Here is a 22,676-nt window from a genome sequence, read left to right as displayed (position 1 = left end):
TTCCAGGAGCATCTGGAAGCGGGAAGAAGGAGTCTGGTTGTGTGACAGCAGCCCTTGGCAACACATGGAGTCACAGCGTCAACACCAGGCTCATACTGCAATACCACGACTTGCCAACAAGACAGGTGAGAACCTGATGACAAAGAGAACTTAAGCCACACAAGCAGTGCCTGGTCACTTGGGCTAACTGTACTTCAGCCCATGGGGATGCTATGATCTGTGCGTTGAGAAGAGACCAGTTGCTTATCTGGGGTGGAGGGCGGTCAGTTTCCTTTGCTTTTTGGGGTTGGCCAGTCCTCCAGTGCCTCCCTGTGTTAGCATGGGCTTATCTGAGTCACAGGACCTAGTGTGTGTTGGCACAGGCGTGCAAATTCCTTGAGCTTTTAGGGCATCGCATATGGTGGAGATGAAGGTAATCCCTAAAGTGCTCTTTCCTGTACAAGGGTTTTGGGGCAGGACTGGGAGGTTAGTCCTTTTGGTACCATAATTGTTTTGCTGTCATCTTTTCCACTCTTTTGTGCCAAATTTCTGCTGTGACTGTTAGGATAGGGAGTGCTCTATCTCCTGCAGCTACTGTCTGCAAGCGGAGGCTTGCTGCCTTCACCAGCAAGCTTAACTTTGAGCAGTAAATATAGCAGCAATTTTCCAGAAGTGCGTCTGCGAAAAAAAGAATGGTTACCCTTTTCACTGAGAGATTTCATGCTTTTGAATGAAACATAGTAGCATTTTTGCCTGCAATCTTCACCTCTTAATTAAAATTAAAAAAAAAAAAAAAACTGTGAAAAGCATGGAGGCAAGACATTTGGGGTTTGATTGAGGGAATGACATTTTTTTTGTTTTTAAAAACATCATAACCCATGATTTCATCTGTCCTTTGGGATATCTGCGGTTATAGTTGCTTTTGGCTTTGTCTATTCTGTTTTTGCATTGATGTAACTCTTTCCAAAGGCTGTGACCCTCAGTCTTAATGTTATTGATTTTCTGCCCGTTAAAAGTAGAGTACTGTCAGAAAAAGTGCTATGCAAAATTTGTACCATCTTATTCCTATAGTATTATTACCACGTGTTCTAATTAGAGCTCCTGGTTGTGCTGCCACAACACGAGGTTTCTCACTTTTAGGTTGCAGTCTTTCTCTCTTCTGGAGAGAAAGTCATTGTTTTATTCTGCACTTTATGAGTAAAATTATAAAGATGGCACTTCTGTTCCTGCGAGGAGGGTACACTGAAGCAGAAGTGGTCCTCTGGATTCTCAGGTAGCAGGTTAAGTGTGTCAAATACAGTTAGAAAAGGGATCTTCTGGACTTCCATCTAAAGATTGTCCACAGTTGAATATAAACATGCTCGTACTGCTGCTTTTATTCTGGACTGTAATGAGTTTTCTCTTACTACATATGTGTGAAAAATATAAAGCTCTTCACAAATTCTGTGGATCTCTTTGGAGATACATGAGAGGTGGAATTGGCAAAGGCGAAAAGGAAAGAGTGGGCAAGAGACTGGGCAGTGTGCTTCTTCATGCTACACAAAGTCAACTAAAAAGGTTTAAGAACTTTCCTCTGACAGTGGAAAGAGGCAGCAGTGCCTCTGAAGAATATTCAAATATTATGTGTAGCTTTTCTTGATTTTGTTTGAGAAGTATTACATCACAAGTGTATGAAGTGTTATTTTCAAGCCTGTATAATTCCGTATGTTACGATGCACTTAACAAAAGCGCAGTTTTAGTCACTGTTCTTAACTCAGTTTTATCAGCTGCATCCCCTCACTTGCACGTAACACCATAGGCTAACTCTGTTGCGGTTAAGTAGAAGGACTAAATCTACAGTTAGGAAAAACAGCTTTAGTAAATCCTATATATGTTATTAAAGGCAAAGTAATTTGAAACAGAAGTGTGACATAAATAGTTATATATCTGTGAAGTCCATGAATGAAATAGGATATATGAATTATATCTTGCAAATACTTTCTTGCTGCTGATGTCTGTCTCCTTTTTTTAGATAAATTGTCTTTTCTTCAAGTCATACAAATCTTTCAGCAAGACATAGAGTTCCAAGTAGAAGAGGGCATCTAGAGTTACCCCACCTGCAGCAGGATTGTATTGATAAAATTACTAAAATTTTGCACACACAGTTCCTTTATAACTGTTTTATACCCCCTTTCAGAAATGAATTGTGAATAAAGGTTCCTCAGTTCCTGAGATGCCATTTCAGTCATCATAAGGTGGGTCTGTCAAGAGGTATTGGGTATCAGCGCTATGAAAATCAGCACTTTTTAAGGAAGCTTAAGTTGGAGGTCCAAAATTTCCAAGTCAGTAATCATTTTTACAAATTCTCATATTACTTTATACATATATATATATATATATATATATAAAAGAGCTCAAGATTATCTCTGTAGTCCAAATTATCTTTCCTTGGTTTTAAGTGAAATTTAGGCCCAGGAAATTAATGAAAGAATGCAGTTGGTCAAGAGATCTGGGTGAAAACTAGGGCACTATTAAGGGCAAAACCTGTGTTTTATTCTGACTTGCACAGTGGACACATTTTATTTTCTTCAAAATGTAAGAGAATTCTTTGTCTCTTCAGTCACCTTATGACTTGAGGAAGATCTTCCTGGCTCTACCTTCTCTCCCTCTTGCCCTGGAGGCGCTGGGGCTGTAGTGACAGTGATCTTCCCTTACATCTGACTTGTACAGTAATAGAGCCAGCGTGTTTGTTCGCGCTGGGAAATCTTACCTGTCAAGACAGAAATCAACACTTGAGGTGTGCTGGGCCATGAGGCCCAAGGGTGGTATTCTTCAAAATGTGAAGATAAAATCATTAAGGAGGATTCAAGCAAGCAGCTTGCAGGAAACACAGGATCTCCTGGGCAGCACAGACCCCTGTTTTGCTAGATGTTTGTTCTCACTCATGCAGTTCTGAGCTCTGGGAAAGCTTGGGGTTGGTGCAGTAGTCTGCAGACCTAAAACTTTGGGGAATGCCAGGGCAGCAGGTGGCAGAAAGAGTATGCAACAAATCTAGGGAAATCAAGCACAGAGTTTCTACGCAGGAGTTCTTGAAATTTGAGTAAGAGATTCCTTCATTTTGTTTGTCCTGAAGACATTTTTTCAGCCAACTCTCCCTTTTTCCACCCCACCCTCCACATGTCTGTTGAACATTAATAAGACGACAGCCAATTCAGCAAAGTAATGAAATTTCTGGAACATCCTGCCTGCCTTCAAAACAATTAGCTTTGCTTTATTGCTTGGATAGGAACAGGTTTCTTAAGCTGATGAACTTTCCTCTTTTGTCCCCTTCTAGAAGGCAGTGTCCTGGTTTTGGTTTCCTCCAGGACAGAAGCAACGCCACAGAGGGGAGGGCAGGAGCAGGTTTCCAGGCTGCACTGGGATTAGTTGTCCCGTCAAAACTCACCAGTGTGGACTGCAGCAGCAGCCTTCCCGCTGCTGAGGTGGGGCTGAAGCTGCAGGAAGTCCAAAGCAGCACGGTGGCTTAAGAGCTTGGGAGAAAGTGGGAGAAGTTAATCATTTCACACAAACGTGTTCATGAAGGGAGCTTGCTATTATCTGTTGGGTATATGGATACTGATACTTGGTTCTCCCCAAGGGGTCTTGCAAGTCATTAACCTTGACATTTGTTTTCCTGAATTCCATACATAAACATGCAGGCCCTTTGAGTTTGGGCCAAAACCAACGGGGCTGCGCTAGGAACTATCAGGCTCCTCGGTTACCCCTATGCTTATAATTATCCTTCTTTCCTGAATTGGAGTCAGCAGGCTCCAAGATTACTGTTTTCATGTGTGCTCAGCTGTCTTTGGGGGACAGCATGGTAGGGTTTTAATAAGTTGACATGCTATATTTAACATTTTATTTTTGTCTGTTGGAGACAGGGTGCTGGATTAAGTGAAACACTGGCCAGATCTGGTATGGCAACTTCTATGGGCCTGGTTTATTTTATAGTTTCCAAGGGATTTGTGAGACTCATAGTATAGCATTAATGGCTATAATGTGTTTTGAAATTCTCAGATGGAAAGTGCTATAGAAGCACAGGGTGTTATTTTATAACAAATCAGCGTGGCGTTTTAAAGAAAGAGCATTTAGGATTGAGATACAGGCTAGAGCTTTCAAGCCATGCCAGGTAGTTGTCGTACAGCTCTTTTCCTTCTTCAGGTAAAGTGGTTCAAATGGATAAGTATATTTATGGTGACTCAGTCTTAAAACAAAACAGAAAGCCATCTCTCATTCAGACTAATAATGCCAGACATAACTTTTGTTGTGTCCTTGGTTACAGAACAGCTGTTTTGTCTTGGTCTGCTCAGTATCATATGAATAAGCCCTGAATAAGCATTCCAAAATTGTGATGGTGAAGTAACCATGGTATTGCATGGGGAAGGGCTGGGAGAGAGAGAAGGGGAGCAGGGACTAAGTTTCATGTGTATGTAACTTACTAAGGCTTCAGAATGTATGTGAGACTAGATTTACCTCTCCCTGTAAAACACTGAGGATAGTTGTTACATGGACTCTGTAGCTGTCTGGTTTTAAAGATAATATCAAGTGAGGTTTTCATCCATAAAAAGGGAAGCAAATAAACTGGGGAAAAAAAAAAAAAAAAAAAAAAAAGCAATTGCAAGCAGAGCAAGTAGGCTGAGAGAGAAACATATGCCCTATGTGCTAACTGAGGTTGATTTTATAAGTTTTGCCGTAATAATCTAGAGGAGAACAAGTACAGTATTGAAATTTGGAAGTAGCATCAATGTTTTGTGTATCAAAGCTTAATGAAAGATTGTAGCCTCATACTATAAAGGTTTCTGATTACTTTGAGATGATAATGTTTACTGGGAAGAAAGAAGAAGCAATGGGATATAAGTTGATGAAACGTACTGAAATCACTGGAAGTGATGGAAGTAATAATGTTTAATACAAATAAAATACCAAGAGTATTGGTGTGTTTTCTTGTACTAACTTTGTAACGTTTATATATGCATACTAAAGCAAATGGAAGAAGCAATGAAAAAAAAATTAGTAGTTTTAAAATACTTCTGGAGTCAGATGAGGAAGCTGGAGGTGGCCACTGGTATTGAGAAATGCAGACAGAAAGCTTTTCACCTACTTAGTGGCAACAGAGAAGCAGCTAGTTCAGTCTTCAACATGGTGAGGGGAGAAAGAGCCCACAGAGAACCGGGCACTGAAATCAGTGTTTGGCCAAAGAAGGTGACGGAGGATGTGTGCAGGTTGCTGCCCATAGCTATGTGTGAGGCAAAAAGTACGGTTCTTTACATTCTGTCTTCTGCTGAACTAGGATTTGGGGAAACTCAGGGAAGGAGATTTCAGTACCCTAGGCAAGAACAGAAGAGAGCTCTGCCTGTGCATTTTTAGCAGAAGCACTAGGACAAACGAAGTGCCATTTAGCAGCTTCAATCTGTGCTGAGAAAAACTGACTGTGTATGCTACATGAATCATGTGCACAGTGCAGTAATGCAAATTCTGTACATAGTGCAGTACTTTTTATTCAAGTGTTTAGACATGAGAAAATCTGCAGATGACAGTGGATACTGAGTTTCAGTAAGCAGTGATAGAAAAGGGATGTGGCTATTGGGTTGTGTCAAAATGGAAGTGATAGAAAGTGTTTATCTGTTCTAAGCCATCTCATTATATAATATCTCTGTCATATGGAAAATCAGCTCTGTGAAAGTACAGAGACACAGACTTTTTAAGACAAAAGGAAGAATGATGCCATGGAGTCATGCAAAGGGTAGGAAATTTTGCAGGAAAATAGATCTTTTTCAGGCGAGATTAATTTTTTTGTGGTTCTGCCTTATGGAGAATGTTGCTTTTGAAGAAATAGCTGTGGAATGACTGCAGGAGCACTGGTTTGAGTTCTGCAAACCCTTCCATTAAAAAAAAAAAAAAAATCTCTAAGACTTCTGCCTCACCCCTACCATCTTTTGAATGTTTTGAGTCAAGATGCAATGAAAGGTTGTTATGGGCTCACATTTTAACACAAGCTTACAAACCACATCCTTTAAATTCATAATGAAGTACCTTTTTTTTTTTTTCTGATAAAAAGTCTCTAAACTGATAACTCTCACAACAGAAATCTTTTGCTTATCCATAGATGATATACAAGCATAAACAGCGATATGACCTTGAGTTGGATGGGATAAAAACAGGATAAAACTGGACACAATGCATGATTGTAGCATAAACAGATGATTATCGACGCAGTATGTTAGTGACTTAATCCAGCAAAAGTGCCAAATGAAAGGATGCCATAAAAATTGAGAAGGTTCATGAACAAGTATCTAGAGCTCAGACATCACTAGATCACTTACTTTCCTGACTTCTATGTTTGTTCATCTCTGTTGTTTGCAGTGAGCTTCCTTCTTAATGGACTTGTGGGAGATTGTTATACAGTATAAACATCACTGCAGTCCTGTCTGCATTAAATGGGGTGGGATTTATGGTCCTCTCCTGTTAACAGGACACTTTTATATGGAGAACTTTTCCATCGGTCTTGAACAAGAACTCATTTACTCAGGTGCTTATATAACACTAATCAACTTGTTAGCAAAGAACCCAAATAGAAATGAGAGGATATTAGATAAAACTGAAAAGAACAGAAGGAAACCTTTAAATGGTTTATGTTTTTCTCCGTTCTTTTTAAATTAGCTTTGCAGTTTTTCTTAATGAAGGTTATTCTAATGCTAGATTGACAAAACATAGCAGCAGCTGTGCAAACTTCAAACACGTTGATCTGTAGTTCAAAGCATCTTTAACAAAGAAGCAGGAGTATCTCCGAGGTAGAGTCAAACTCATTCAGTTAAGTTATACCAACTCTTCCTCCTGAGGCTGGTGGCAGGGGTGGGTGCTTGTCAGGGACTGAACTGCATCATCCCAGTTGTTTCTGACTGAGAGGCCAGTCAGCTCGCAGAGACTCCTCTTTGCTTGCTGCCAGCCTGCACTGGTTACGAGTTTACCATATCATAAGACATTATATTTTCAAATTACTATGCAAGCATTTGCTGACTGATCTCCACAATGCCCCTGCCAGGTTCTCATAACTGAGGGAACAGACTGAGAGATAAGGAACTTGCCAGAATAAGTTGTTTGCAGCTGGGAACAGAGCTGGAATCTCTTCACTGCCATTTATGTGCCACTAAGCAGGATATTGCCCAACCTTTGCTGCCTGTGTTTCAGACACTTAAGTTTTTGTATCACCTTATAGTGCGTAGTTCCTTGTCTGTGAAGTCACTGCTCCTGCTTCCCTCTCCCATTTTCTATTTTATTTAACTCATCCACTGCAGTAGTTTTAACTGTGGCCTTCATGTCACCAACTTCTCTCTCCTTAGCGTGCCGTAAATGTCTCTTCATCAGTGTTCACCATTAATAAAAGATTAACATAGCCAAGACTGTGCCTGGAGCTTTATTGCAAAACTCTCCACTCCCTTGTTCCCAGTTTCTGTTGATAGCATGGCTGATTTTTCAGTCTTTGAGGCCTTGGCTCTAGAAATCACTTTGCATTCCTTCCTCTCTCCTGTTTGTATACTTCAAAACTTATCCAAGTTGCAAGTTCATAACAAAGCGAATATTTAGCATGTAAATTTCTAGATAAGGGTCTGGACAAACATTTCAGTTATCTTCCATCCTGAATAATGCAGCATCTTCATTTATAGTATTATCAACCCCATATTCCTTTTTCTCTTCCAAACCTACCACAAAAAAACAGAATTGTTACCGTGCTGTGACCAATAGTCACAGTGACACTATTTGTTTAATTTGTACATACTTTCTCACTTTTATAACTGGAAAAATGGCCTTTTGCCTTGTTCTGACTGGTAATTGTATACCTCCATATTAATCAGCACAGTTCTCAGAGATGAGGGCTATATCTCCTGTTCGTTATGGGGAACCACTGAAAGACCAGAATTGGAGGGGTAAGATTAGCAAAATCTGTTCGGAATCTAAACAGAGAACTTCAGCCTGTGAGGCTGTTAGTCCAATGCCTTTTACAAACACTGTATTTACAGTTCACTAAAACAGCATCAAAATAAGAGAAAGAACCAGATATGACACTCAGGCTCTGGTCCGAATTGTCTGAAAAATGCTTTGTTTGTAAGCTTAAGCCTGTTTGCAGAGAGGGAATGGACACAAATTCCCATCCTGTTTATATAGAACCACTTTTCTGATTTTGGTTGGACTTCAGTGTGAGCTTTCCCCTCAAAGCAGAGTGGAATTAACCTAGGGCAGATTCTCTCATCAATATCTGAAATGTCATTGCTCCTAACATCAGAGTGGCAATGACCAAAGTTGTTTATCCTTGGAATGCCTTGGCAAATCCTCCTGCCTCCTGTCTTTTACCAGATCCCCTTTTCTCTTTTCTTGTAATTGAAAACAACCAAACTAAAATGCCTAACTGAAATTTAAGTGTTTATTATTTAGAAAAGTTTTGTTAAGTTTGTCTTGGAATATAGCATACTGAAAGTTGGGAGGAATTTCTAATCGAGAAAAAGATCAGGATAGCATTGTGAAGGAATTGGGCAAGCTTAATTTGTGAAAGTGTAGTGGAATGTAAGATATTATATAAATAATATGTAAAGTAATACTGGGCATTATAAATTTGTTTCTGCTTTACATAAGGAGCATACCAGCTGGAAGTGAAGCTGATACTGGAGTGGTTCAGTTTATCACAGGGTAACTAAGCCAAAAGTGCAATGCAATTGTGAAAAGGGCCAGTGTTATCCTAAAGTAGATCAGGCAGGGTATTTCCAAAGGAAACAGGGAAATATTTGTACCATTGTACCAAAGACACTGGAAATGCCTTTGTAATACTGGGTATGGCTTAGACGTTTGTGTTCAAGGTGCTAAGAAGGAATAATAGAATTACAGTGGGAATGGCATTGCTATTCTGAGAGGAAACCAAGTGCCTGAACAGATGAGCTCTGATACACACTTCTGTCCCCAGACATCCAGTCCATCCCTCTGCTGTGAGCCCTTGTCCCAGCAGCAGTCAGTTAAAGGCAGCTTTGCCACTTTCCTGTGCCCAAAACATGTTAGCATCAGTCCCTTTGGTCTGTAACATAAGCTGACAGGCTGGACTTGAGGCCTGTGTGTATATTCTCTCTACAACTGAGTTTATTGAGCCGTTTGGTCAGATTGCTGGGGCTGGTGGAGTCTCAAGCCACTGTACAAAGACTCTTTGCAGCTTACCCAGCCTGGGTAATGTTATATTTCTCCAGTGGAAGGAAGAGGTACAACAAACCCATGAAAGGGTAGGGAGCAGACATGATCCCTCTAATCCAAGGCATTGCAACTTGTATGATGCTGTAGGCATGTTAAGGGAAAATCATCTAAGGACTTTGTATATTGTATATCTAGGGTATTATACTTTGTTTTGAGAATCTAAAGTCATTGAATTGTTCTAGAATGACAACACAGGAAAGTGATAACCAGTGAGTAGCTTTCTAGCTGCCAGGCCAGCTAGCTCTTCTTTATCATTTCTACTCATCATGCTGCATCGAGAAAATAATAAAATATATATTTTTCACAATATTACATTTCCCTTGACTGATTGCCATGACTGTTAGAAAAATAAGATGGGATTTTAGGGCATCTGCTCGATCAGGAATGGAAAGGATGTGTTCAGGAGATGGTAAGTGTGTTAAGATGAAGCCCATGTTGTGGAAACATTGGAAGATACTTGACTAAAAGCTAAAAGGCATTATAAGTACCCACCTGACCCGTCCTGACTTCAGCTCTCACCTATAGTGACTTGAACTTTTCAGATACCGGTAGGGAGAAATTAACCTTGAGTCTGTGTCAGAGGTGTTTGTGCTCACCTTGAGTGACCAGTCTTGGCTTTTTGCATCATTCCACTAAATTTGGCTGTGCAGTTGTCATTGTAGATTCTGGTTCCGGGTATTTAAGTGCTCCACAACACTGAACTGGAAACTATGGAGTTCAGTTTGCAGAGACACCTGAGTTGGCCTTGTACAGAGCCTACTGTGATCCAGGAGGTTTGGCTTAGAGTCTGAGCCAATAAGGCCTTATCAGGTCTGAGCCAGCACTGCTATTTCACTTAGCGAAGTGATGTCTCTGGTCTAGCTTGTGTGTTTGTTTTCCACCTTACGGCGGTGAAGTTCCTTCTTACTGTCACTTCACTCTTCATTTGTCTATCTAATACTAAGATAAAAAACTGTAGTCATCTCAAGCTACAGACAGAAAGTCATGTAATTCCCTCTTAGCTTCTCTTCATGATTCCTGGTGGATGTGGTACATGTTGTAACAAGAGAAAAGTACTCTTTTCTCCTTTTTTCATGCATTTTGTCTTTTCACTGGTATTCCTAGAATGGCCATCTTAGTCTTCCTTTGAAACAACTTAGCAGGCTTAAATGAGACATGTAATTTAGCATGAAAGAATTCAAAGAGTTTTATATATATATATATATTTTTTGGTACTAAATAAAGGAAAAAATATGTATTTCCTGTAAGAAATACAATAAATAGTTGTCCTTTGGATAGTGTTGCAAGAAAGAAAAGGTTGAGAGGGGTTTTTTCATCTTTTTTTTTTCCTACAGTTGTGCATTTTCTTTGCTATGACTACATGTTTATCCTTTGAGTATGACAAATTGTTTTCAGAACTTCACAAGTGGTTAGGAACCCTATTGCACATAGGCCGATCTGAATTTCTCAAGCATAATCACTGTGTGAGAGAGTATCTAAGAGCTGTAAAATGCTACTCAGTGTTTTTGTGGAAAGAATGACCATTATATTTGATCTTTGCTTCTGTTTCTCCTCCAACTTAAGGTTTATTAATGTACTGATTGTTATCTAGGGCACGTTGTCTTCTAGGGTATTAAAGCAGTGTTTTGGGTCCAACTGTCAGCTATACTATGCACTGGAATAAGCATCTCTGCTTCTACCTTTGGTAACAAAATAGCAACGTTGGCCAGGAAAAAATTATTTCTTGGTGGATATCCACTATCCTCTAGAAATGCTAGTGAAGTCTCCCTAAACATTTCATGTTTATTGGAGAAAAGTTTTTCCAGGATGCTGTTATTCACCTCTCGTACATTCAGTAATACAGGTTATTTTTATAAGGCCATGAATCTTTCTGTTAACATACTGCTTTCCACTGGGTAGAATCTCACCCAGTAATGTTCTTGCTAGATGAAATCTGAGTCGTGTGGAGAGATTGAAATTAAGTTTTAAACTAAATCTGTCAAATTTTCTCAATGCCCATACAGTGTGATAGGACTCCGAATGTACATGCATTGCTTCTGTATACATTAGTTCACAGATCTATTAACATTTTTTCTTGTCCTTATTACACAATGCCCAGTGGAATCTAAAATCTATTCTGCTGAGACTTTATGTAAGATAACACTGCTCTCTCACACGTGATTTTAGCAGTGGTGTCATGTGAGATTTTCCCCACAAACATTGCTTTTAGGAACAGGACTAAGTGAACACACTAAAAAAAAAAAACTTTTTTGTTTCTTTCATATCAAAAGTATTTTGCAACCATTAGTATGGGTGAAAAATATTTATGCTACAGTCTAGGACTTGGTTGAATCCCATCTTTTTTTTTTCGTTGATGCCTGGGAATTTAGAATTATGCCTTTATATCAAGGAAGTATGAAGGACTTGGTTTTATTTATGTCTGAAAACAATGAATGCAGGATGGGGAGAGCACACTTATGATGCCCTCTTACAGAGGATTGATTTTCTTTCAATTTATAAACAATAATGTTGAGCTTTTTCATCATTCAGTAAGCCAAAAGAAAATGGAAGGATAGAGAATTGGCAGTATTGGCTGAATTAGGATTTGAGATGCATTAGAAACAGGGACCTGTTTCTAATGATACTGAAGGTACTTTTTTTTTTTTTTTTTAATCTGTAGATGAAGTATGTTGCTAAAACTACCACAACGAAGCTTCATAGAGATCTGAAGAATAATAAAAGCAATAAATCATGATGGCAATGCAAAAGCAATATGTAAAAAATTACATATTTAAGAACACATATTGCTCACGTTGTGGTTGTGAATTGCACCAAGCTGATCTGCTCGGTGTGTTGGGGAGGCTGGAAGCTGGTTGGATCCCTACATCTTCAGCCACGTGGACAGAAGGGCCAGCAGCATCTCTAAATATGTTGTTCTGGAGGAGAAAGTGTGCAGCTGTGGGGCTTCCATGCTGTTCTCTCAGCTGGTCCCATCTCTTCAAAGCCAGTCTGGCAGGCGTGGTGGAAGAGACATACATTCTCGGGTGTTATTGTACTCTTGCTCCTTTATGAGTCCTTCCTGACTTGGGGTTCATGATCCGGGGGATAAGGCAGTGTTCCAGTATGTGTCATAAATAAGAATTGCATCCTTCAGCTCTCTTCTTATTTTTGGAACCAAAGTCAAGCCGAACAGTATGGAAGGCTCTGAAAAGCTACATAAATTTTATTTTCTCTTCTTGGTACCAGTGTGTTGTAAGTCTGATGAGTGACTGCAGGCTGCCACGCAGGAGAATTCCCCTAGGAGGCCACGTTTATGCTACCCAACTGCTTTCTCCAGGCGCAGCACCATCCCCAGATCCCTTTTCTTGGTGCTGTTTCTTTGTGGTAACCCGGACATGCTGGCTGCTTTCCTGCTTAGTAGAAGCTACGAGCTGCTTTTCCTGCATTACCCCTCATGTTGGACAATTACCAGGGCTTTGGGCCTCAACAGTTTTATAGCATAGGAAATCTTCATGGCCAAGCTCTTGTGAGGTATCCAGACCTCTAGAGCATCTCCCCTGAGAAAACCAGGAGAGACTCAGAAAGAGAAAAGACAACAAAACCCAGTTTACAAAGTAGGGAATAAGGCACATGGCAGGGAGACAGAAAGTGATTCTGGGAAGAGGAATTTCTCCGGGTCTGGTGTTACATGAGCAGAAGGGAGCTGACTGGCCCTGCATACCCAGGATTTCCCCCTGGGGAACTTGCACCAGATGTCCCAGAAGCCAGGATCCTCCCTGGCTTATGTGGAAGTGTACTGGAGGCAGCCTGTTTTTCTGCACTTCCCAGGCCAGGTTGTTACAGCTCAGACACAATTTGGATAAACATACGTGACTGTGTTTTCTTCTTCAATTAAAACTTGAAATGGACCAGTGTTTGTCTGGGCAGTGGAGTTCCCTGCCGCTGAAGTTACAGTGAATCCTTAGGTACCTCAGGCAGGAAAGAGGCGCCCAGGCTGAGAGCGCAGGGCAGCATTCGCAGCCTGGGAGAGGGCAGCTGAGCCAAAAGAAGCGTTTTGTTCATTTGGCCTAATGCAGCCAGGGCAGTCATTGCTCTGGAGCACATCGGGGCAGCTCACCTTGGAAAGTTGTGCTTTTGTTGTCTGTGATTGTCTTTGATGCTCATTTGAGGTTTTGGTGGTTTTCCTTCTGTTGAAGTTGTGTTTACTCAGTCCAAGGATATTCAGAGCTCCTCATTACGGTGCCCGAAGCTAAAACCATGTCTGAGTGGCAGCACATATTACATGCTGAGCTCTCTCACTCGAAATAGGGTGTTTGGCTAAAACGTGCACACTGGAACAATTTCCAGACTGATCATCTGTTGCTAGCAACTACGTGGATTAGGATGGATTCAGGACCTAGAAAATGTGGATAATTAATCTCCTGCCACGAGCATCTGGTGAATGCTTCCTGCTTACGGGCAACAAGTGCTAGAATGTGAAGGTGAAATCATGTGAAGGTAGAGGAGAACATCACAGCCACAGCACGTGCCTTTGTTCTGGTTTTATGAGGGGGGACAGAACTGACCCCACTGGACATTCAAGGAAATAACAGAGCAGTTATGTATTGATACTTCTGCTGCACCTTCTCTGTAGGGAAAAGCAGAGCATCTCCAGAGCTGTGCCCACCTGGCAGAAATTAATATGAAGCTGCTGCAGATGTCTGTCTCCATGCATGATTTCGGACTAAAGCAAAGGAATGTTATATGTTTTTCACATAATTGCTCAAGGAAACAGGGGCAGAATTAGGAAAAGAAGTCATGAATCCTGATTCCCGGGTCCTGGCATTGTGCACTATGAAAAAGTCCTTTATGTACGTACAAGTTTTTAGAAGAAACAATTGAAGCCAGACAGATAAAGCAGAGCTTGACATTCGGAGACTGTCCTCATTCCTGGACTTGTCCACTCCCCCGTTTCTCCTCCATTCCTAAAAGATTCTCAGTTTTCATTTCTATCTCCTCCTCTTGTTTGTTTTCCTTCCATTTCTTTCCTTTACAAGTATTGAATGTCTCCTCTGGGAGTAAGCCCAGCCACATGTGCGTGCAATGGTGGTTTATTTTTATTGGAGTCATTGCCTGTGACTGTTATTCATTACTATAGGAAGAACTGCACTAACAAACTGCGCTTTTTTTTTCTGTTGTAAAAAGTCCTGTTTTGTACATAGCTACTGAGAGCATCTACTGCCATTGTTACGGAGCTGAGAGTTTGGAGCTTGGATTCTGCTGCTGCCTCCTGAATGTCCTGTTATGTCTGCCGTTGCAAAGCAGAATTTCAGCTTCTCTCAGCTTCCTTGCACTTTGTCTCTTTGACCCAACTTTTCAACTACTTCTCCACCCCTCTGCTACCTGAGCAACTGAATTGGCCTCTGCATATGGAAGAACTCAGGGCTGTGTGAAGCTCTTGCAGTCACTGACTGCTGGTATGGCTTATGTTAAAGGGCAGAGCCAGAAGAACACCAAACAAGGCCTGCCTGACATAAAATGCCTGATCCAGAAAAGACAAGTCAAAAGTACTCTAACATGCTTTTATCTCACTTGACTTCAGCTTTCTCTTGACACTGGATAACTAATCTCTCCTTTTCCTTTTATTCTGTAGTCATCACACATTTCTGTGCCACCATGGGCAACACCGCCACCTCGTGAATTGGAGGTCGTGTAAGGAATTCCTGGTACTTCTTTAAGATTAATCTGTGGCGTAAATAATAAAATGATCGGTAGTTAAATTAGGAACACATGCTTAGCATAAATATGTCAGAGCTCAGAGATGTAAGCAGCTCAATTGATTTCACATTAAAAAAAAATACAGCAACGTAAAATCAATGATTATTAATTAACCACTTCTGAGGTCAGAGTGGAGTACAGTGAGGGAAGATAACTGATTTGCCTTGGCTTACCCAAAAAACATTAGGACTTTACCGTAAAAGTTAATGCTAAGACAAAACAAACAGACAAGAAGTGATTTATCTGAAGTTTGGCTAATGTTGCATAGGTCCATTTTTTTTTTTTAAAAATTGATTTGTTTTAAAGATTTCAGAATCTCTGCTTCCCACTAGCAGTGACACCTGAATCTTAAAAGTAATCTGAATTTGGTGAGAAGGTTTGATCTAATTGATATTATTTTACTTTTGTTAAAATAAGTGTCATGCTGCTACTTCAGGATTGAGATTTCTTTGTATTCTTCATCCCACGCTGAATCCACCTCGTGTTTTCCATCAGGCTTTTGAAGGCTTTCCCTTCGCTAACTCTCTTGTTCAAATCATTGTCTGCTGTTGCTACTTCCCCTGCAAAACTGTCTTAAACGCATCTGCATTTCTTCCTTCCTTCCTACCCCCTCTGCCATCCCTTTTTTCTTAAGACGAGAGGCAAGGACCACTCAACTTCAGTCTTAGCAATGTTTTTTAATACGTGGAATTTGTATGCATTGCACTAAAGGAAAATATACAGATGTGCTGCTACATTTTGGGGGCTGAGACAACAGCAGGACGGTCAACTGCCTTTTGAGTCTGTTCATTTTGGAGTTGTTTCCAGATGTCTGCTAATGGACATTTTCAGGATATACACACAAACTCTGCTTACCTACTTCTCTGCACTAATTGGTTTGGATTTATGGAATGCCTCTCATAAAGCGTCTCTAGCTGCCATTGTTGCCTTTCTATAAAATAGTAGAAAGGAAACTCCTTCCTAAACAGTTTCCTCTGGACAGGATTTTCTTGTGGGGGAAGGAGAGACACAACCCATTTAGGTTGCTCTATAAAGAGTTTTATTGAGTTGCGGCCCATTAACCTGGCCTTGATGAAAACCTTTTCAAACGACTGGACTTCAGGGAGCCACAACTCTCAAGTGCTGTGCATGGCCCAAAAGAAATGATGGCTTCCTAAGAAATCATTTTAATCCGTATTGTATTTTTTTCCTAACATTTGCAGAAGTTGTAGGGACTCCACAGCTATTCCCTGTATTGGGGCTCGTTTGTGGCCCCATCTCTAATTGTTTGCTCTCTAGTACTCAGGGCATCTTAACCTTTCACCATTCTCAATCCGCTCAGTTTGTTTTTACCTGGCAGAATGTACGTGTGGGGTTTAGATGCTTAGGAGGGTTGAAGGATGACTGTATATATCTGCTTTCCCTCGACCTGTCTGTTTTTCCTCTTTATTCCCAGTGGTGGTACAGCTCACCCAGTCTGGGGCCTTTCCTACTGACAAGGAAAGAAGCCAAGAGGAAGCCTCCAGCTGGTGCATAGCATGCAGCTGTGGATGGTACTGCTGGGGTGGCTGAGCTTGCGTCTGCTTGAAAGGAGAAAGTCTGTGTATGGAGAGCTTCTCCTTGCAAGGGGATTTAGAGGAAGATGTGAACCTGGGGATAATCATTTCCATAGGAATATACAAGTCCCTGATCAGGTCAAACTCTGCAGTGAGTTGCCTGTGAAGGTGATGTGATTTGATAAGGTCTTATTCAGATCTTAGCACTTGATATATGCTGTACAATCTTTAGTAATATAATTAATTTCTTAACTTCAATTTACCCAAATGCATACTGTGGATATTTTTACCCCACTGTTGTAAAACCTTTTTAAAATCTACTGATGAAGTACCATACATGAAATCTTTTCTTAGTAATGGAGGAAATCAGTAAATTGTTTATGAATACATCCTAAGGCCATGGACATAATTGCAGGTCACCTAGCCTACTGTTTTGTTTGTTTGTTTGTTTTTTGTTTTGTTTTGTTTTTTACATTGGAAAGGAATTAGGGCCACTTTTTGTTTTTGTGACAGGGAACAATTATCTCCCAAAGTAAGTCAGATCCTGTTATGGGACTGGGGTCTCTGAGAGCTCCAGGGCCTTACGAGCCTTTCTAGTGTTTGGTGAAGCCTGGCAGAAAACACAACCTTTTTTTTTTTTTTTTTCTCCCACCTTGTAAAAAAGACATCCCGTTGCCCTGAAGTTTTATTCTGTGTGGAGAGGGAGTAGGGAACAGCTGCTGTGTGAAGCCTGCTGCAAAGTTTGTGGAGGGAGCTCCTGACTCTCCTCAGGCACTTTCTGGTGGGCTGCAGGCGACAAAACCTGTGGAATGAGAGCTGGTCCTGGGAACTGGGTCACAGGTCCTGTGCAAAAGCAGATGAACAGAATAAGGACCGTTGCTTTCACTTCTAGAACAGAAATTCCTGCACATAGGGCCCAAGAAGAACCAGCAGGGAAGGGAGGAAAAACAGTCATGAGGTCTGCTGGGATATCTGATGCAAAATCAACTTTGTTGTTTTCCTAACAGGCTTTTTCCTGGGCTCTGCAGCTGAAAAAACAACCCTTCTAATCTACAATAAGAAGGGAAATTCTGGCATGAAGATTGTCCACCCAGACATTTTGGCACAATTAGGGGAAAAAATTGTTTAGCTTAACACTGATTTTATTAGTGCCCGAGTCTAACTGAACCTGTCGATGTGCTCTTTTCCCTTCTGAATGACAGTGTCGATGGTACAGGTTTCTTTGTCAGTTCTCAGCTATGCTTTTCCATGCTACTGCAGCATAATTTGTGTTCTTTGAAAAGTACTGACTATTAGCACTGATCATTTACTGCAATAGGACAATAACATAAATTAGCAAAAACTCCCAGCAAACCACCATTGTTTCACAAAGGCCAGCTATAGTAGTGAGAGCCAGGCTCTTTTCACAAAACTAAGGTATTTGGTAATTTGACAGTACATCTGAATCCTAAAATACGTATTGGCTCTAAGTGTAATTTTGTTATTCATTACAATTGTTTGTGCAGTTGAAGTCTCTTGTCATTTTTATAATCTCCAGAAGTACAAACAATGAGATAAGGTAAATCTGTCAGAAAAGGAAATCTAAGGAAAACAAACAAACAAAAGAATACGATATATTTTAAAAGAAGTTTCACATGGTTTCTCTAGTGTTCCTCACCCATTTTCCTTGTTAATAGTCTCATTAAAATATGGGCAAGAAACTGTATGTCTTCCCAGTGTAAACAGAAATGACATTAAATGTTAATACAGGAGATTTTATCAAATGTTTCATTAAAGTCTTCGTTTGTTATTTTTTTTTGTTAAAATCATTATTTTTTTCATGATGGAAATCTTTTTTTTTTTTTTTTTTTTCTTTTTTTAACCATTTGAGAGTTCATAGCTCAGTAAAAATCATCATTTTATTTAATCGCTTGGTAGTTTATCTTCCTGGCATTTTGATAACTAATTTGATATAAGATCCTGTCACCCCTCTTCCCCCCTCCTCCTTTTTTTTTTTTTTGGTAGGACACTGGCTTAATTTCTGGTTATCAGACTACATCTGAAACTCCATCCAATATATTTTCCAATTCATCACTTTCTTTGCTATTGACAGGGGATGTTGTCCCAGTAATTAGTATTTTCTGCTGGGCTTTTGCAATCAATTTCTGTGATTCATTTCTTCCATAAAGCTTCCATAAACAATAAAGTTTATTAATAAAAAAGCTTTCCCTAATTAAAAAAACAAACTTTAATGTACATTTTTTCTGCTGTCATCATCAATTCTCTCTAAGGCTTTTGTTTCTCAACTGTTCTGCCTGTCTCCCATTTATCTTCCTTTATCTAATCTAATGGCATCTATCCAGTTTCTATTCACTTTTCATCAAGGTGATATATTTTCTGTCCCATAGTACCTTTGTGTTCCTAACATGCCTCATGACAGAAAGCATTTTTCAGTTGTTTAATGTTTATTCTACATTGCTGTCGTATAATAAATAATTATTACAAGCCTCCTGATGGGGAAACACAATGTTAGAAAGGAAGAAAAGAAACAAAAATTTGACCGCTTTGTAAGGTTAGGACTTCAAAAAACTTAAAATAGCTTTGACTTTTACATCTCTCATCTATCTTCATCATTCCAACTAGTAGTATCCATAATAGTAGGACAGCAGAATAAGAACAACTGCACTTGGTATTTATATTGTATTCCAGGAGCTCATAGATAGCCCAGATCAGGGAGACTCAATACCATTTCATCATTTTTTGTAAGTTTATTTCTATTAATTTCATTATTTACGAAATCATTTTGGTATTGGACTATTATTTCCTATCACTGTTTACTCAGCTTAAATTATGTGCTGCTTTTGGTGAGACTTCAGCTGAAAAATAAAAAGGTTTTGCAATAAATAATAATAAATATGATACAAGTAAACGATAAAAATTGTCAAAATTAATAGGAAATATTTCTGGTGAGGCCAGGATTTCATCTTTGATTCCTTTATTAAATAGTGCTTATCTTATGATAAGGTATGTCTTATGATAAGGTATGAGGTATGTCTTTCATATGTCTGGGTAGGAGACAAAGCAATGAATTCTTTTACATGTGTCAGGAACATCTGTAGAATTGTATGTTCCTTTATTTTCCTGAAGCAAAAAGAAAATCTTTCCGTTATGTTGGAATGAAAATTTAGGTTCTTAATCAAAGTTTGGGAAAGTAAGGTTGTGGGAACAAGTTTCTGTCTCAGCATGCTATACAAGTAGCCGCCTTATAAAGGACTTATATTCAGGCCTAGGTTCAGACAGTGCACCTTTCTGTACTCTCTCCAGATTTTGGCTATGGCTGGTTTAGAATTGGAACAAGACAAATGGTTAAATACGTGTGAGTTTTAGAAACGCTTCCCGAGATATCCTGGAAGCCTCCTTTTGTTCTCCACACCCTCAGGTGGTTGCTTGGATTCTTAGGGAGAGGAGCAGATGCTTTCCAGAAGACAGAGACAAGGCGGCTTTCAATCATAAATGCTGTATTTGAAAGCCAGCAGCTTTTTTCTCCTTTAATTGACTGCAAAGATCCATAGTTGCATGTGGATCTTCAAGAGACGTTGTTAGCCTGTATTCTTCCAACTCTGTCAGTTCTCTCGGTGTAGAAGATGAATTGGCAGGGCTTTAGTGCTCAGTCTGCACACAGGATTTGAAGAGACTTCATAGGTTATGGAGCACATCGTAAGCGCTGTTTCTTATTCCCTTTCATAAATATTTCAATCTGAATCCTAAAACAAAGATTTTTTTTTCTTCTTTGAATTGAAGGCTCATGTTTACTAGTGGTTAAAAACTTTCAAATTTCCAGCCAACATGTTTTTGTGGCTTCACGTTTGTTTTTGTGCCAGAGTCGTCTTTCAGTTTGAGTAGCTCTTCTCTTTGTTTCCTGCTCCATTCTCTCACATCCCCTCTGCCACTCACTGACACACACACACAGCAGTCAGCCTTCGCTTTTGCTAGATTCACTGAGATAATGCTTTCTAGTGGCCTTTCAGATGAGTGCTCTGTTCTCCTCATCAGCGTACAGCCCATTTCTTGTAGCTTGAGTTCATGAGTGACCTGCACCATACCTGGTACTCCAGAGTAAAGTGTACTAGTGGCTTCTACAGAAATACCAGTGGTTTTGCCAGGTTTATGTGGTAGCACACTGTACAGTTGGATTTGTCATTGTCCTGGCTACATCATGTTGTGGGTTAGTGATCTTTTCGGGTACTAATATGTCTGGGAAGTACTTTCTTTTCAATAACTGACTGTTTCCCCTTTTGCCTTACCGCTTTCCTGCTGATTTTCATTTCTTCATTAACAATTACCATTTCACAGTGTTAAAAGCTTTATAGCATCCGTGTTTCATTTTACCCAGTTTTCCAAGTCTTCAATTATTATTCCCTGCAGCATTTCTTCTAAAGCCCTGTATTATACTTCATCAGCTTACAGGCTTCAGCTCACCAGTTTACATCTTGTTCCTCATCCATTTGAGGTTTGGTTTTGCTGCTTCTCAGTTCTGTTGCATCATCTTCAATTTCATATTTTTTCACATCTGTGTATGACAAATACTAGCTATCAGACCTCAGTTTATATGCTGATTCTTACAACATTTTTTCCTCAATAGATATTATCTGTTTTCTTCTGAATGCGCTAAGTTCCTCAAGTTTTTTTTCCACTTAGTTGTTGTTTCTGCATCTATATGATTGTTCCAATTATCAGCCTTGCTTTTCCTCTTCTTTAGCATCCTCCTGCTTGTTGAAAACTGATGTCTTCGCTCATTTCCAGAAAGTTTAATCACTATCTAATTTCACTATAACTCCCAATTTTAATTTCCTTTTTGATATTGCTGATATTCTTTCCAAGCTCAACAGTACCTCAATTTTTGGCAATTCACTTCTTGGCCTCCAAAACACTTTTTTTTTTTTTTTTTTTAATCTGGTTTTCCTTCTGTATTTCCTAAGTTCCTGGAATATGCTTAAGAACCTACTGTGTGTAGGCTGTTCAATCCAGAGAATGATTTGCAGTGACCTTTTATAGTTGTTTTTTTCTCTTTGGTCAGAACACAAATGTAAATACATATTTACTTTTTTCAATTTATGTTAATGTGGAGTTTGGTGTTATTAAAAAAAAAAAAAATGTGTTCTCTACCTGGTTGTGAAATAATGCAATCATACTTAAGGTTATTTTTCGCAGTAAGCAAACATTCAAAGTAAAGCATTAGTTTTGAATATCATGAGCAAGTTCTTTCTAAAAAGAAAGTTAATTCTGAGCCTCAGATGTAACTGTGGAGCAGCCTTTCAGAGAGGTCCTGTGATGTACTGCTGAAAGGATGTGATTTATTATGTTTTTTCATTGCTATACTTAGTTATGCACATATTGTAACTACATAAAAATGCAGTAACAGAATGTACATAGGGTTATTTGAATGTCTAGCTGTTTGCACGTACAACTGTGCCTAGTGCACATTCATATATAGGTTAATATTTATGTGCATAGCACTGCACGGATTGCCAAAAATCTGACCTTAGACATCAGGTTTGTAACTGTTTCACTTTGGGCCAATCTGATTACACATCCAGCTGTTGTGGGAGACTGTAGCTGAGCATTTGCAGTTTTCCCACTCCATCCTCTCTCTCACGTTCTCAGAGATCAGCGCTGCGTTGGCATCACAGGACTGATAAGCACAAGGAGGCACTCTGTTGTCTCCCTTCAGATTCTCCGTCCTACCCCAAAAGTGAGAAGGGCTGTGTCTGTCTCTCTGGGAATAATGACAGGAAAGGGAGTTCTGGGTTTGTCAAGGTACATCACAGGCATGTGATGTGGCATGCTTCTCCTTCCTCCAGAAGTTTGTTAGAAAGAAGAATAGAAGAAGACGAATTAGCATGCAAGAGGGGAAAGTGTTAGCATGGCAGTTTTCCTACTTGGAGTAGTTCACAAAGGTTATATCACATCCTGGGATGGTTTTGCCAGCTTCATAAGGAAAACATTGACATTTGGACTGGTCTGATGTTCTCCGGCTGTATTTGTGTTCTTCATGTGCATTCCTTTATTTTTTACTGTCTGAAGAAGAAAGAGTATATTTGGTTTAAATTCTGAAAACCGTAAAACTGTTAGCTAGCTGTGGGTACGTGTGGGTTATAGTGATTACGTTTAAAGCCCAGGTATAAGGACTTTGTTTCT

At 39.7% G+C, this 22,676-nt stretch overlaps 1 protein-coding gene across 8 annotated transcripts in view; it reads left to right on the top strand.

Moving 5' to 3' along the window:
• The window catches only part of RAD51B (RAD51 paralog B), a 458,335-nt gene that overhangs the window by 266,914 nt on the left and 168,745 nt on the right, over window positions 1-22,676 (top strand). For all 8 annotated transcript variants that reach the window (XR_014317663.1, XR_014317664.1, XM_082762401.1 and 5 more), the window contains one exon: window positions 1-125. Coding sequence is in view for 6 of the 8 variants with exons in the window: in XM_082762401.1 (XP_082618527.1) it covers window positions 1-125 (125 nt within the window). In the remaining 2 variants the exon portion in view is untranslated. The remainder of the gene's footprint in view (window positions 126-22,676) is intronic.

This window comes from Aythya marila, assembly GCF_965140915.1.
Source record: "Aythya marila genome assembly, chromosome: 5".
NCBI classification, from domain to species: domain Eukaryota; kingdom Metazoa; phylum Chordata; class Aves; order Anseriformes; family Anatidae; genus Aythya; species Aythya marila.
This window is presented reverse-complemented; position numbering and strand designations above follow the sequence as displayed.